Genomic DNA, 13,892 nt, shown 5'->3' on the forward strand with positions numbered 1-13,892 from the left:
GTGCCTTGGGGAACTGAGCTTTTGACCTCGCTGATGCAGGATCTTGCTCTGTTTACTACTACCTTTTGTGTTCTGCCTACCTTCCCAGTAATGCCCATGGCCTTCATTTTTTGCCCTACCTCTCCATGAGCATATTTGTCAAACACCTTTGCAAAATCTGTGTAAATCATTTGCGTTTTGGCCATCTTCCAATGCCTCCATAATTCTGTCATGATGGTTCAGCAGCTGTGACAGGCATGAGCGTCCTGCTCTAAAACCATGCTGGTTCGGGTTATACTGGTTGTGCTGGTCCATGAAATTTGTAATCTGCCGTCTCATCATCCTTTCAAAAATTTTTATGATGTGAGAAGTTAGGGCTACTGGTCTGTAATTTTTAGCTAGTGCTCTACTACCTCCCTTTTGCAAAGGAGCTATGTCTGCACTCTTTAAGGCCTCCGGTATTTCACTTGTATCTAAGCTCTTTCTCCAAAGAATACTGAGGGCTCGTGCTAGCGATACTTTGCACTTCTTTATAAATAGAGCATTCCATGAATCTGGACCAGGTGCTGAGTGAGTGGGCATGTCCATTTATTTTTCGAAATCTATGGGATTTGTGCTAATGTCAGTTAGTTGGTCTGTGTGGCCTTCTGCTGGAGTGAAAAATATTTCTGCATTTTCTATCTTGCTGTCATTTAGTGGGTTGCTGAACACCGACTCATACTGTTCTTTTAGGATTTCACTCATATCCTGTTCATTGTCAGTATACGAATCTCCTCTCAGTAATGGTTCAGTTCCACAGGTAGTTCTTAGCTTTGATTTTGCATAGGAATAGAAATATTTTGGGTTTCTTGAAGTATCCTGTATTAACCTTTGTTTCCTTTGCACTACTTCTGTTAGGTATGACATCCTAAGTTTTTGCTCTAATTCAGTGATCTCTTGGCTAAGCCTATCTTTTCTCTGTTGCAACTTATTTGTGTTTTTAAACAATTCAGTAACCCGTTTTCTTCTTCTGTACCATCTCCTACGCTCTCTCTCTCTGTCTGATCTTCTTCTGGGTTTCCTCCATGGTATGTGCTTCATACATACCTTGTATGCTTCTTTGCTTCTATATTCAGCTTCTCTAGGCACTGGTGGGGGTTTAGGGCACTCATGTCTGATTCCCAGGATATGTCTGATAGCTCTTGGTTTATTTTATTCCAGTCAATTCCTTGAAGAGTATAATCACTGTCTTTGCATCTCTTGTTACGAAAGTTCTAGTCATCCAGCCTGTCATTTTCCTTGTTGGGATGTAGTAGTAACTTTTGATATTATTACCTATGGCTTGTGCATTAATGTTGTTGCTTAATCAGCTGGTTTGTGTTCACTTTGTATGCACTTTGTGCCTGATTTTATTTCATTAACTTTTAAATGGCAAAACAGTTGAAATTCATTCTCATTGAACATCATGTTATTGTCTGTAATAATGTTAGGTAAAAGGACACATGCAACTAGTGCAACATTTTATTGTGGCAACGTTTCACTCTCCAGGAACTTTGTTAAACCATAACAGCTTGACAGAGCTACTGGAGAGTGATATGTTGTCACAGTAAAATGTCACATTAGTTGCACATGTCATTTTTCCTAACATATTATTGTCAGTGGTCCATGGGAAGATGTGACATACATTGCCTTGAAAGTTGGTGGTGTGGTAAATGGATGCCACTCTCGCATAAATTCTGTTATCGTCTGTGGTGTTATTGTCTAGGAGGAGCAGAGATAGGTGAAGATGGTGCTTTTAAGAGATAAGAAAGAGACAAGACAGCTGAGGTATCTTGACTCACCTTACCAGCTTTCCCAAGACCTACTGTTTTACTGTTACTAACCACAATACAGGTGGGGTTAGAACTAATTTTTCTAACTGTACCTAGTTGGATGAATCTTACTATAGCCAGCTGGCCCAGTGGCTTATGCACTGGCCTGGAGTTTTACAACTCACTTGCCAGAGGTTCTAACCCCACCTGTACTGTGGTTTATTTACATCTTTTCTTTTTATGTCTGATGTGAGAATGAGAATGAAAACTGTGTCTTCATGAACAGAAGTTGTCAGTGTGGAGATCTTTGATTGGACTTTATTGACTAATTTTCTCTGGATACAATATTGTTACCTTATTGACTATTTCTCTCTGGATATGATATTGTTACCTTATTGACTATTTCTCTCCGGATATGATATTGTTACCTTATTGACTATTTCTCTCTGGATATGATATTGTTACCTTATTGACTATTTCTCTCTGGATATGATATTGTTACCTTATTGACTATTTCTCTCTGGATATGATATTGTTGGTTTAGAAAGACACATAAGCAAACACTATGACATATTTATTAGAAAATGTTTCGGTCCTGGGACCTTGATCACTTCTAACATACAGAGGTAGAAAGACATTATATATATAGGCGGAGAGTGAGGTGTGACGCACGTGACCTGAGGAATGTCATAAGAACATAAGAATGGAGGAACACTGTAGAAGGCCTACTGGCCCATGCGAGGCAGGTCCTTATCAAAACAACCTCTACCTATGATGAGGACAGGTAGACGATGAAATCATGTGACTCCTGTGTCTACCCGTCCTCATCATAGGTAGAGGTTGTTTTGATAAGGACCTGCCTTGCATGGGCCAGTAGGCCTTCTACAGTGTTCCTCCATTCTTATGTTCTTATGACATTCCTCAGGTCACGTGCGTCACCCCTCACTCTCCGCCTATGTATATAATGTCTTTCTACCTCTGTATGTTAGAAACGTTTTCTAATAAATATGTCATAGTGTTTGCTTACGTATCTTTCTAAACCAACTTGTCGGTATTTATTACCAAGGTTTATACCATGATATTGTTACCTTATTGACTGTTTCTCTCTGGATATGATATTGTTACCTTATTGGCTATTTCTCTCTGGATATGATATTGTTACCTTATTGACTATTTCTCTCTGGATATGATATTGTTACCTTATTGACTATTTCTCTCTGGATATGATTTTGTTACGTTATTGACTTATTTCTCTCTGGATACGATATTGTTACCAAGTTGAAAATTCACCTGCCTACAGTTCCTGTTATTCCTTTTGCACTCATTTTGTGTGCTAGTACACCATTTTCAGCATGCATGGAGCTGAAGGAATATTGTTAAATACAATGAACACAGAGCACATGTTACTGATCTGCTAAGTGTGAGGAAGCACATGCAAGAGTTAGTGGTATAATTGGTGTGAGGAAACACATATAAGAGTTAGTGGTATACTTAGTGTGAGGAAGCATATAACATGTCAGAGTTGAATACTGTATATATAAATGGGGTTATGATGAAGCTGTAAACTTAATTCATGAAAGGAATAAAGGGAGTTTATCTAATTCTGTATATTGTATTCTGCTAACATTTTTTTATTTTTGGCAGAGAATGAAGTCACGTATAAGATGGTTGGAAGATTTTACTGTGTGACAGATAATTAAAAGTGAATGTAGCAAAAAATGGGAATAAAAAATTTAATTTGGTGAATTTATGGTGAACGGAGAAGTAATATATTGATGAATTTAAATATAAACCCTCAATATAATGGGCTTCTTAAATAAACAAAATCTGCTCAGTAAATTATACTTTTAACTCATTAATTGTAATGCTTGCTGCAGTATATCTATACTATAATGTACCAGTTAGTGCCAGACTTGAGTCCTGGAGGTGGGAAGTACAGTGCCTGCACTCTGAAGGAGGGGTGGGGATATTTGCAGTTTTGAACTGTGGTATTGGTGCCCCTCTGGCATCTCGGTGGGAGATGGCTGGTTTGTTGAAAAAAAATCTATAAAGTGTGTTTACAGTAGAGGTATATTAGATATGCAGTAGAATATTTTATTATTTTTTCTGCAGGTTTTTAATAATTTGATCTAATAGACACTGACAAACTCCCCTTCCCATTAGTCTGTTATACTGAGGGTTTACTGTAGCCAGTATGTGTGACTGACAAAATATGAGCTGCTTGAGTGAGACTGAGAGTAAAGTGAGGAAAGGAAAGCAGCCAGTACACTTGACACCCTTGATTTAAAAGAAGAAAATATGATGAATAAAAAGGCATAACAATACATAAACAGATAACTCTCACATAGGGAACTGAAGTTTATGATGTTTCGGTCCAATCTGGATCATTAACAAGTCCTCTTTGTGACTTGTTAATGGTCCAAATTGGACCAAAACATTGACTTAAGTTTCAGTCTGCTATGTACGGGTTATTGGTGAATGCAATATAAAGCAGTGCAGCTAGAGAGTTGCATGAAACATTGATTGTTTCAATCCAAATGTATTACTATAAATCACTTGAAACTTGAAAGCAAAAAAAAAAAAAAAAATAGAATACATTTATTAACTCTTTCAGGGTCGGCAGGCCCTCTCCTAAACTTGTTCTCGGTTGGAAATTTTTTGAAAAAAAAAAAAAAAAAAAAAAATTCTTGTGAAATGATAGAGAATCTTTTCCCAATCATAATGACACCGAAAGTATGAGATTTGATGGAAGACTTACGGAATTGTGCTCTCGCAAAGCTAGTGGTCTCGACGATGTGTAAGCATCGGCGATTTCGCCCACTTTGAGCTCTATTTTTGGCCAATTCCAATGTACCAGTCGATAAAAATCATACCTATTTCGCTGGAACTCCATTTTTTCTATCGAATGAGTACAAGAAACTACCCATTTACCGATTTCAACTATCCAGTAAAGTGGTCAGAAATTGGCAATTTTGTCAATTTTACACAAATTTCAAAAGATGCCAATTTCCAAATAGGGTCCAGAATAAACAAGACAGACATTCCTGGCACTAAAATAACATTTTCTCCATTCATTAGTCACATCCCCAGGCCTCTGTTGTATTTCTTTAGCTTTCCACTTTGAATTTTTATTCTCACAAAAAATAGAAGATTTACTGTTATGCAGACTACTGCATTAGTGTAGAAATGGTGTAAATAATATCAGCACACTTGTGAAAGAATATTAGACTCACCAGTTGACGTGTATTGGATGCATGGCATGATTTGTTTACTTTTGAACTTTGACAAAAATCTAACATTTCTGCTACTTTGAGCTCAATTTTAAGGTACTTTTCATTGTGAAACGAATCAAAATTATCTCAATTTCTTTAATATGTCTTTCATTCTATAAAATGAGACCAGGAAAACTAGAATACAACCATAAATAGCATATGAAAATACACTGCAAAGTTGCTGTTTTAAACCAAAAACACAGTCAGAGGTTTTTTTTCTCATTATGCACTGTGTGCTACAGGAATTTTTTTATACTGCGCACACTGACCACATAGACCCATTCTTTCATATGTAGGCCTACTAGCTTTCTCTCGCTAGATTTGAAGGTGCTAGAATTTATGCGTACTAGTACGGCATGCAAGCCGTACTAGTATGGCACCAACCCTGAAAGGGTTAAGGCTATTAGAGATGGTTGCTTTGAGGATCGTGCTATACAAGGATAGGAAGTATATATGGAAGCAGAATTTCATAGAGAGTTGTGCAGCATGAAATGTGACTTTTAAAGTTTAAAAGTGATGTGATGGTGTAATAGCATACAAATATAACTCATGGTTGAGAAAAGTGTGCTCTGATTGTGTAATAGTGTACAAATATAACTCAAGGTTGAGAAAATGTGCTCTGAGTGTGTAATAGTGTACAAATGGATTATCTATAGGGAAGGGAAGTTTATCAGAGTGAATTTGAGGGGGTTGGAGGAGAGGAAGACTGAAGAGAGTAGTAGATACAGTGAATGCATAAGAAATTGTACTATGCACATGGCCACTGCATTAACAGTGGACACTGAAGAAAAGATGAGAGTTGTTTGGAAATGATATCTTCTTGTTTCTGTGAAATATGCCAAAGAGTTATGATGTTTGTGTTCCAGAAACAACCTGGCTCACCAGGGAAGCCTGGCTTCAGGCTGGGCTGCAACAGTAAAAGTAGTCTTAAATTGCTGCAGTAGTTGAGACACTGTTGCTGCTATTTGCTATAATGGTAATAGTTTTCTGTGGCAATATAGTGTGAAAGACATTTTGAAAGGCTGTGTTGCTGGATATTGTTAACATTTTTTCCTGCAGTACATTTGTATCCATACTTTCTGAGCGAGTGTGTTTCCACCCTGTAAGAGTGACACTTGTGGTAGTGTGGATGAGAGTGGCAGTACTATACTTCATTACTCGTTTCAGCCTGACACCTCATCACATTTTTTCTATTTAGTCTGTAAGGTAGAGCAAAAGTTACAGCTTTACTTTTTCACTTTAGAAACCATAACCTTACTTTTACAACTGATTAGATTTTAACTTTTTCTGTTGTACACTCTTTTTTGAACTCATGCACTATGTTCAGAAAATATTTTTCCATTTATACCATCAGTAGCAGATCATCAACAAAAAAGCTGATGAACAAGCACCATGTCTTCTCCCACTCCAGCTTGCCCACTCTTGTTGTCATTACCATCACTGCTCCATCCATATACATATTGAAACTCATGATCATACAAGGATCACAAATCAATCATACTTCCACTACTTTGCATTGAATGACCCACAAGAATTTAGCACTTCACATAACTGTAATAATAATATATCACAGTTTTCATGGCTTTAATATTACTCAAGAATTTTATTATTGTTCACAGCTTTCATGCAGTCCCCTGTTCATGAATAAGCTTGAAGTATTCTCACTATAAATTATTTTATTGCACCGAAGAGTCTCCTATGAGACTTTCTGATTCACTTGAATGTCACACTACTGTATTTTTGCTGTTTATTGTTGTGCTAGCATCTTTACAAATACATTTTCTGTAACCACCTTGCTTCTTGCTTAGCCTGCACTCGTAATTTTCTCACACTCTCAATTATTATAAATTATACATTCAAGGGAAAAATTATTGATACAAATATTACATTACAGTACTGTACAGTATTTGTAGAGAAGTTTATGTATTGTGAGGTTGATTATCTCCATGATATTGAAATCCAGTTTATCTCTTTTTATATGAACATATAATAAAAGCTTTTAAGTATGATAATGATCATAGGTTTTGAAAATAATCTTTGCTGACCATTTGGATACAGTAAACCCTCCATATAGTGGACTAATAGGTAGGATTGTCAAAGTGTCGATTAAGCCAGAATAATCTTAAAGAAAAACACTGAGGTACTTTACTGTATACCTGAATAGTTATATTACAATAAACATAGAAATTAAAAAAGTTAGAAGTGCAATATACAAAGTAGATTTTGCCAATTATTTCAAAATCTCATTATATCAAGGGTTTCCTGGTTACCATATTTTCCGACACATAAGGTGGATCATCATATGAGACGTAAGACGATGTTTCCAACCAGTTGTAACGTAACGTTAGTAAACAACTGCTAAAGCATAACCCAAAGCCTACGCTTGACCCTGACCTTGAGCATATAAGGTTCTGGACGATTTTCCAAGACTTTTTCTGCAAAAAAAAAGCATACCTTATATGCCGGAAAATACAGTAAGTGTTTCTTATTAAGAAAAGCAAAATGTTAATTGCTCTTAAAAGTGTTTGTATAAGCTCCTGGCTGTTGTGATCTTGAGGTGCTGTATCTACCACTTAGTGGAAATAATATCCACCAGAATTAAAGTGGATTAATCCATAAATAAAAGTCCCCTGGTCCAAATAATAATAATAATTTGCTGTAAGTAGGTGGGGATATTATTTTAGAATGTTTAGTGCACTTTTTTTTTTTTTTACCACACATGAACTATTTTTCACCAGACTAGGGTTACCCAAAGCAGGAAATGCATTCATTATCACTAATTCAATAAATGTGTTGCTATAAGTGCACATACTTCGCAGTTCAAATAACTCAATGAAACAAGTTCCCACCCATCCTTCAGAATGCATATACTGGGGAACATAATAGTGAATTTTTGAGAGCTTCCCTACATTCTTTGACACTTTTTTTTGTATGTTGGATTTGAGTGTTAAATTTCAATCTGTTGTCTATAATTAGACCTAGAAGTTTCTTGCTGTTTTCTTCCTACTTCATTTTCATTAATTCTAAAAGCTAATTGGGAGACTTAGTTTGTTCCCAAAAGTTATGTAGAATTTTTTTTTATCATTATTGAGGGTGAGTTTTTTGGTAATTATCCAGGTGTAGATCTCTATTTAATTTATTATTGACTGGAGTGTTTAATGTCAAAGGGTGTGAACTTGTCAGCATGATAGCATCATCAGCAAAGAGTACAGGTTTCAGATATTGGGTAGCATTTGGTACATCATCAATATAAATAAGGAAAAGAAAAGGGCCCAACATGCTATCTTGGTGGACACCCAAATTTAAGGTTAGTTTCAGAATTGTCATTTGTGGCTACATGCTCTTGCTTGTTACTGAGGTACAGTATGACTGACAATACTTGTATATGTGCCCACTGACTCTATAGTGATTTAGCTTGAGAAGGAGAATATTGTGGTCAACAGTATTAAAAGCCTTTTGAAACTCAGTAAAAAATTCAGTAGGATACTTATTTCTTTAGTGCTGAATAAACTGTCAAGCATTTTTATTGTTGCATCATTTGTACTCATTTTTTAGGTCTGAATTCAAATTGACACGGAGTAACCATATTGTGTCTGGTTAAGTATGTGTACAGCTGCTTGTGGATTACTATCAAATATTTTTGATAGTGTAATAGATTAAATACTGAATTGGTTGTGTAGCTATTAACATCAGTTGGATCACCACCTATGTGAACAAATCTTATTCTGGCTCTTGCGAGGATGTCTTGAAAGGTTTGCTCTTCAAGTTGTCTTGGGGGTTTGTTGAAGATATAATGGAGAGAGATAAACACCGATGGATTTCTGGAGGTGTATATTATATAGTCTTGAGAGAGGAGCCCTGCTAGGCATAGAAGACTGAACAGAAAGGCTGGGCTCCTCTCTCAAGACAGTATAATATATGCCTCCAGACATCCATCAGTGTTTATCTTTCTCCATTATATCCTCAAATATGTGCAGCATGTTTGTGGATACTTATAACTATTTCATTTGTGTTGCTAGTTGTATTTTTAAGTTAATTAATTATTTTATTAGAGTCATTGAGGTTAGGGTAATTGTCAGTCAGATTGCTACTGATGTTTGTAAGAGCCTCTCAAATATTCTTTGCAGGTTAAATTTTTATTGTAGAGAAGAAGCTACTAAGCTTGTTAACACCATCAGTATAGGTAATAGTTTTGATTGGTTAAGATCTCTATAAAGTCATGAAAGCATGACTTGATAAAGATCTTAGCAGATCATAACACTGTCCCATTAAATGCTTGTTTTGCGAAGTATTCTTTTCTTCACTATTCATAACAGCAAGCCATTTACTTCCAACCCATCATACAACATGATTATTCCTAGGTCTATCATCCAATATGATTATTCCTAGGTCTTTCATCCAGCATGTTTATTTCTAGGTCTTTCATTCAACACAATTATTCCTTGGTCTGTCATCCAACATGATTATTCCTAGGTCTTTTGTTCTAAAGTGTGCTCTGTCTGTGCCTTGTGTCCTATGCTTTGTTTTAGATTTTGTCATATCTAAGCTGTTGGAATTTGTTGCCATTTAAAATCATGTTATTTTTCTCTGCCCACTGCAAAACTTGTTGATGTCTGTAATGTTTCAGTGTCCTTTACCACGATTATTCTTGGGGTTATCTTGTATCATCTGTAAATGGATAGTGTGAAACCATGGCAAGTGTTGCTATCTACAGTATCTGCCATATGATAGTTATCTACAGTATAATAATTAGAAAAAGTGAAGGCTCCAGGACTGTGCCTTCAGATATTGAACGTTTTTTCTTTGCTAAGACTGGATTTTGGTTTCTTTATTATCACACCTTGTGTGCTGTTTGTCAGTATTTTAAATATTCATTTCCTTTTCTTGTTATATCTATTGAGTGTTCTTACTAGTAGTATTTTGCATTTATTTTTTATTACCAGGGCATTCCAAGAGTTGGGCCAAGATGCAAAGTGCATAGACATATTATTGGTTTCTTTTTTTAAAATCTGTAGAAGTTGTTGATTTAGTTATGTAGTTTGAGAACTTAGATGAATGTTTGAAAAACTGTCCAGCTCTTCTACTTTCATGTATATTGAACTGCTCCAAACTGTGATTTGTGTTCTTGAAAATTTCACTCATTTCTTTGTCAGCTTATGTATGTACCTCTACCTCCCTTCATTATTTACCATACTCTTCTCTTCTAGCCTGCTCTTCAAATCTGACCTACTTTTCTTCTCTGGCCTACTTTTCTTCTCTGCTCTACTCGTCTCTGCCCTACTTTTCTCCTCTGCACTACTGTAATACTGTGAACACACTTGTGTAGCATACAGAAGCCTTTGCATGCTTCTTTTGTACATACATGCTTCTTAGATCCTTTACAGTGGATCCCCCAGTTAATTACATAAACATCACAACACAGTTAACACCAAACTTGTAAATAAAAACTGGACAACATTTTGTTTGTCCTGGACCATCATTGAGGATAGACTGAAGCATTGTGCAGTTTTCATTATCATTTTATGAGTAAATTGCAAATTCTTACAGTCTTAACAATGTGACTTACATTTCCTAAATATCACTTATATGAAACATATTTAAAATGATTCATTTCAAGTTGATCTTAATTGCAAAGTTACCCCTCTCCAAACAATGTTCAGTCAAAAGCGGCACCAGAATTTCTATACTAGGGGCTTTAGGGTCTCTGTCTGGTGGGAAAGGAGGACTAGGAGACTTGTTTTGAAGCAGCACTATTATTATTACTATTTTTATTTTGGAGGATAAGGGGGCTGAAGCCCCTATAGACTTCCTTTGGCACTGTCCCTTTGTTCAGTACAGGAAGTCCACAACTTACAAACATGTTGGGTTCCTGATTTTCAACTTAAAAGTGAGTTTGTATAGAAAAACAATAGTGTGAAGAAGGATTGTGCTTCACACATGTTCATATTGCTTATCGTTGATTATAAATCCTTAATTGGTGGTTCATAACTGATGTTTGTTAAGTGCAGAAGTGTACAGATTGTAGTGTTTGTACGTTGTGGACCTCTTGTCATACAAACAATTTTTGTCAGAACATTGAAGTTATGGGCCTAAATAGTTATTACATATAACATTACTGGCCACCTTTTATGAAAGGTTCGGGTCACTTAAAAATTTGTCAGCCCCCGTTCTTCTCCAAGAAAAGCTATTAAAATATAGGTTTACAAATTTTTAGATGAGTAAATTTTTGGTGTATTATATTACATTAAAGTTGGCAAGGTTAGGTTAGGTTTCAGGGCTTGCTTTGATGCTCAGTCATAGTTGACATACCAAAAAATTTCATAAATGTAGTTAAATGTTATACCTGGGGGAGGGGGGGCTCATGAACTTTGAAGTAATCCAAAATGTTTATAGGCCTAGGCATTGTTATACTGATGAACTGTATAATTTGTTTAAATTTCACTATTTCCACAGTTCTGCCAATGCTAAAAAGTGGGAGATTGAATTAAATTCATTAAAAACCACAAATGCACGATTAACATCAGCACTACAGGAATCCACAGCAAATGTTGAGGAATGGAAGAAGCAGCTACAGACATATAAGGAAGAGAACAATCGTATGAAGACACGTATTCATGAACTGGATGCTGGAGGCCGAAGTAAGTGCATGTGACTTTGTAATAAAGTGATGTAAGTGTATGTTTAAGCATGGAATGAGTGAATAGAGTAATTCAGTATTCTAATACCACCATAATGACTATTTAATATAAAATAGTATAAATCCCTTAATATGTCGGTTAATAATATTAAGGAATTAATGAGTGTTATACAAATAATCTGCACATAGGAGACACAAATTTAAGACAGTGTTTCGGCTCAACTTGGACCATTAACCCTTAAACTATCCAAACGTAGATCTACGTTCACCTGCATAGCGCTCAGCATATTTTGAAAAATAAAATAAATAATTTTTTTGTTTTAAATTAAAGAGGGCAATTTTCTGTGTAGTATAAGACCAAAAAAAAATTTTAGGACCAATACTTACGTAGATCTACGTTCACCTGCATAGCGCTCAGCATATTTTGAAAAATAAAATAAATAATTTTTTTGTTTTAAATTAAAGAGGGCAATTTTCTGTGTAGTATAAGACCAAAAAAAAATTTTAGGACCAATACTTACCGAGATATAAGACCGGGAAGTTGGTGCTGGATGCTCACCTGACTTGAGTCCTGCTGGCTTGCAGAAGTATTGCCAATATGTATATCTTTTTGTCTCATTTTTATTTTAATTTATATAATTTTTATGTTCTGATAATTACAATTTATAATAGTTCTTGTGATTTCATAGCCAATCTTTGTTCTGACACTAATGTTAAGTACTGAAATAGTGCTCAAATAGTCACAATCACACTGACAGGTGAACATTTTCACCTGCCTTGGTCATTTACTATTGTCTAGAAATATATGCAAAGTATTTATAGGTCCCAGCAATGTTTTAGACATGCTGGAGTATAAAACTCCTTGAAGAATGGTGTTATGACAAGTGTCTGATAACTCCTGATAAGGCAGTGACATTTGATGAATGCTAATTGCTCCAGAGAACCCTGCCTTTATTTGTTTTCACTGTTGCATGCAAACATGTCTGTCTATCTATCTGTGTGTCTATCTGTCTCTGTCTGTCTGTCTATCCATCTGTCTGTCTGATTCTGCTTCTCTGTCTGTCTAGCTCTGCTTATCTGTCTGTCTGCTCTGCTTATCTGTCTCTCTGTCTGCCTGTGTATGCCTGGAGTATATATGAAACTTCTTGAAGAATGGCGTTAGGACAAGTATCAGATAACTGGTGACAGCCAGTGACATTTGATGAATGTGCACTGCTTTGTTTGTTGTCACTCTTACACACAAACATGGCTGTCTGTCTGTCTATCAGCCTCTGTCTATCTGTCTATTTGTCTGTCTGTCTAGCTCTGCTTATCTGTCTTTCTGTCTACCTGTGTGTGTGTCTGTCTTTCTATATGTTTGTCTCTGTCTCAGGGAGAGGCTGGTAAACCTGTTGGTTTTTGGTTATGAGCCCTCCCTGATTACTGAGCAAGTGACAGTGCTATTACTTGTGTCATGTTTATTAATGTTTTATATCTACAAACACTGTATAGCACTTTGCCTGGAATTTTTGGGTTATCCTAAGTAATTTACACTATGTATAATGACTGTACTTATGTGTTCATGTGAGAAATAGAGATATAGACAGACAGAGATATAGATAGATAGACAGAGATATAGACAGACAGAGAAATAGACAGACAGAGACAGCCAAAGATAGCCGGCCAGCCTGCTGAATACATAAAAACATAAGAAAGAAGGAACACTGCAGCAGGCTTACTGGCCCATGCAAGGCAGGTCCATGTCACCCCATGGCTTAGACCAATGACCCACCGAGTCAGGTCACATCCACTGGAGGAAGGAGCACAGCATCAGACCTAGTAACACAAGCTAGTTAGGTGAATTCCTGGTGTTTGCCATGCTATTTGCTCTAGCTGGCACTGAATTGAATTGGTGCCCCCACAAGGTATTAAGTGGTCCCCAAAATTTTTTGTACTGCATACACTGAGTGTGCAGACCCATTCTCTCAGGCCTATCATGCCAAATTTGAAGGAATGAAAAATAAAACGTTGATCTACGTTCAGAGCATTGTGCATGTCAACGTAGATCTACGTGTGGACAGTTTAAGGGTTAACTAGTCATACGCTATTAGTGTGTGACTATTTAATGGTTCTAAACATCATAAGTTTCTTTCTCCTGTATGCAGGTTATTTGTGCATTATTCTATTCATGGTATTGTGCCTTTTTGTTCTTCACTAGTGAGTGTGTTGGTTAAT

At 36.2% G+C, this 13,892-nt stretch overlaps 1 protein-coding gene across 2 annotated transcripts in view; it reads left to right on the plus strand.

The window, feature by feature from the left end:
- The window catches only part of homer (protein), a 589,932-nt gene that overhangs the window by 538,056 nt on the left and 37,984 nt on the right, over nt 1–13,892 (plus strand). For both annotated transcript variants that reach the window (XM_053797555.2, XM_053797556.2), the window contains one exon: nt 11,495–11,679. In XM_053797555.2, the coding sequence (XP_053653530.1) occupies nt 11,495–11,679 (185 nt within the window). The remainder of the gene's footprint in view (nt 1–11,494; nt 11,680–13,892) is intronic.

Source organism: Cherax quadricarinatus, chromosome 86, assembly GCF_038502225.1.
Source record: "Cherax quadricarinatus isolate ZL_2023a chromosome 86, ASM3850222v1, whole genome shotgun sequence".
In the NCBI taxonomy this organism is placed as follows: domain Eukaryota; kingdom Metazoa; phylum Arthropoda; class Malacostraca; order Decapoda; family Parastacidae; genus Cherax; species Cherax quadricarinatus.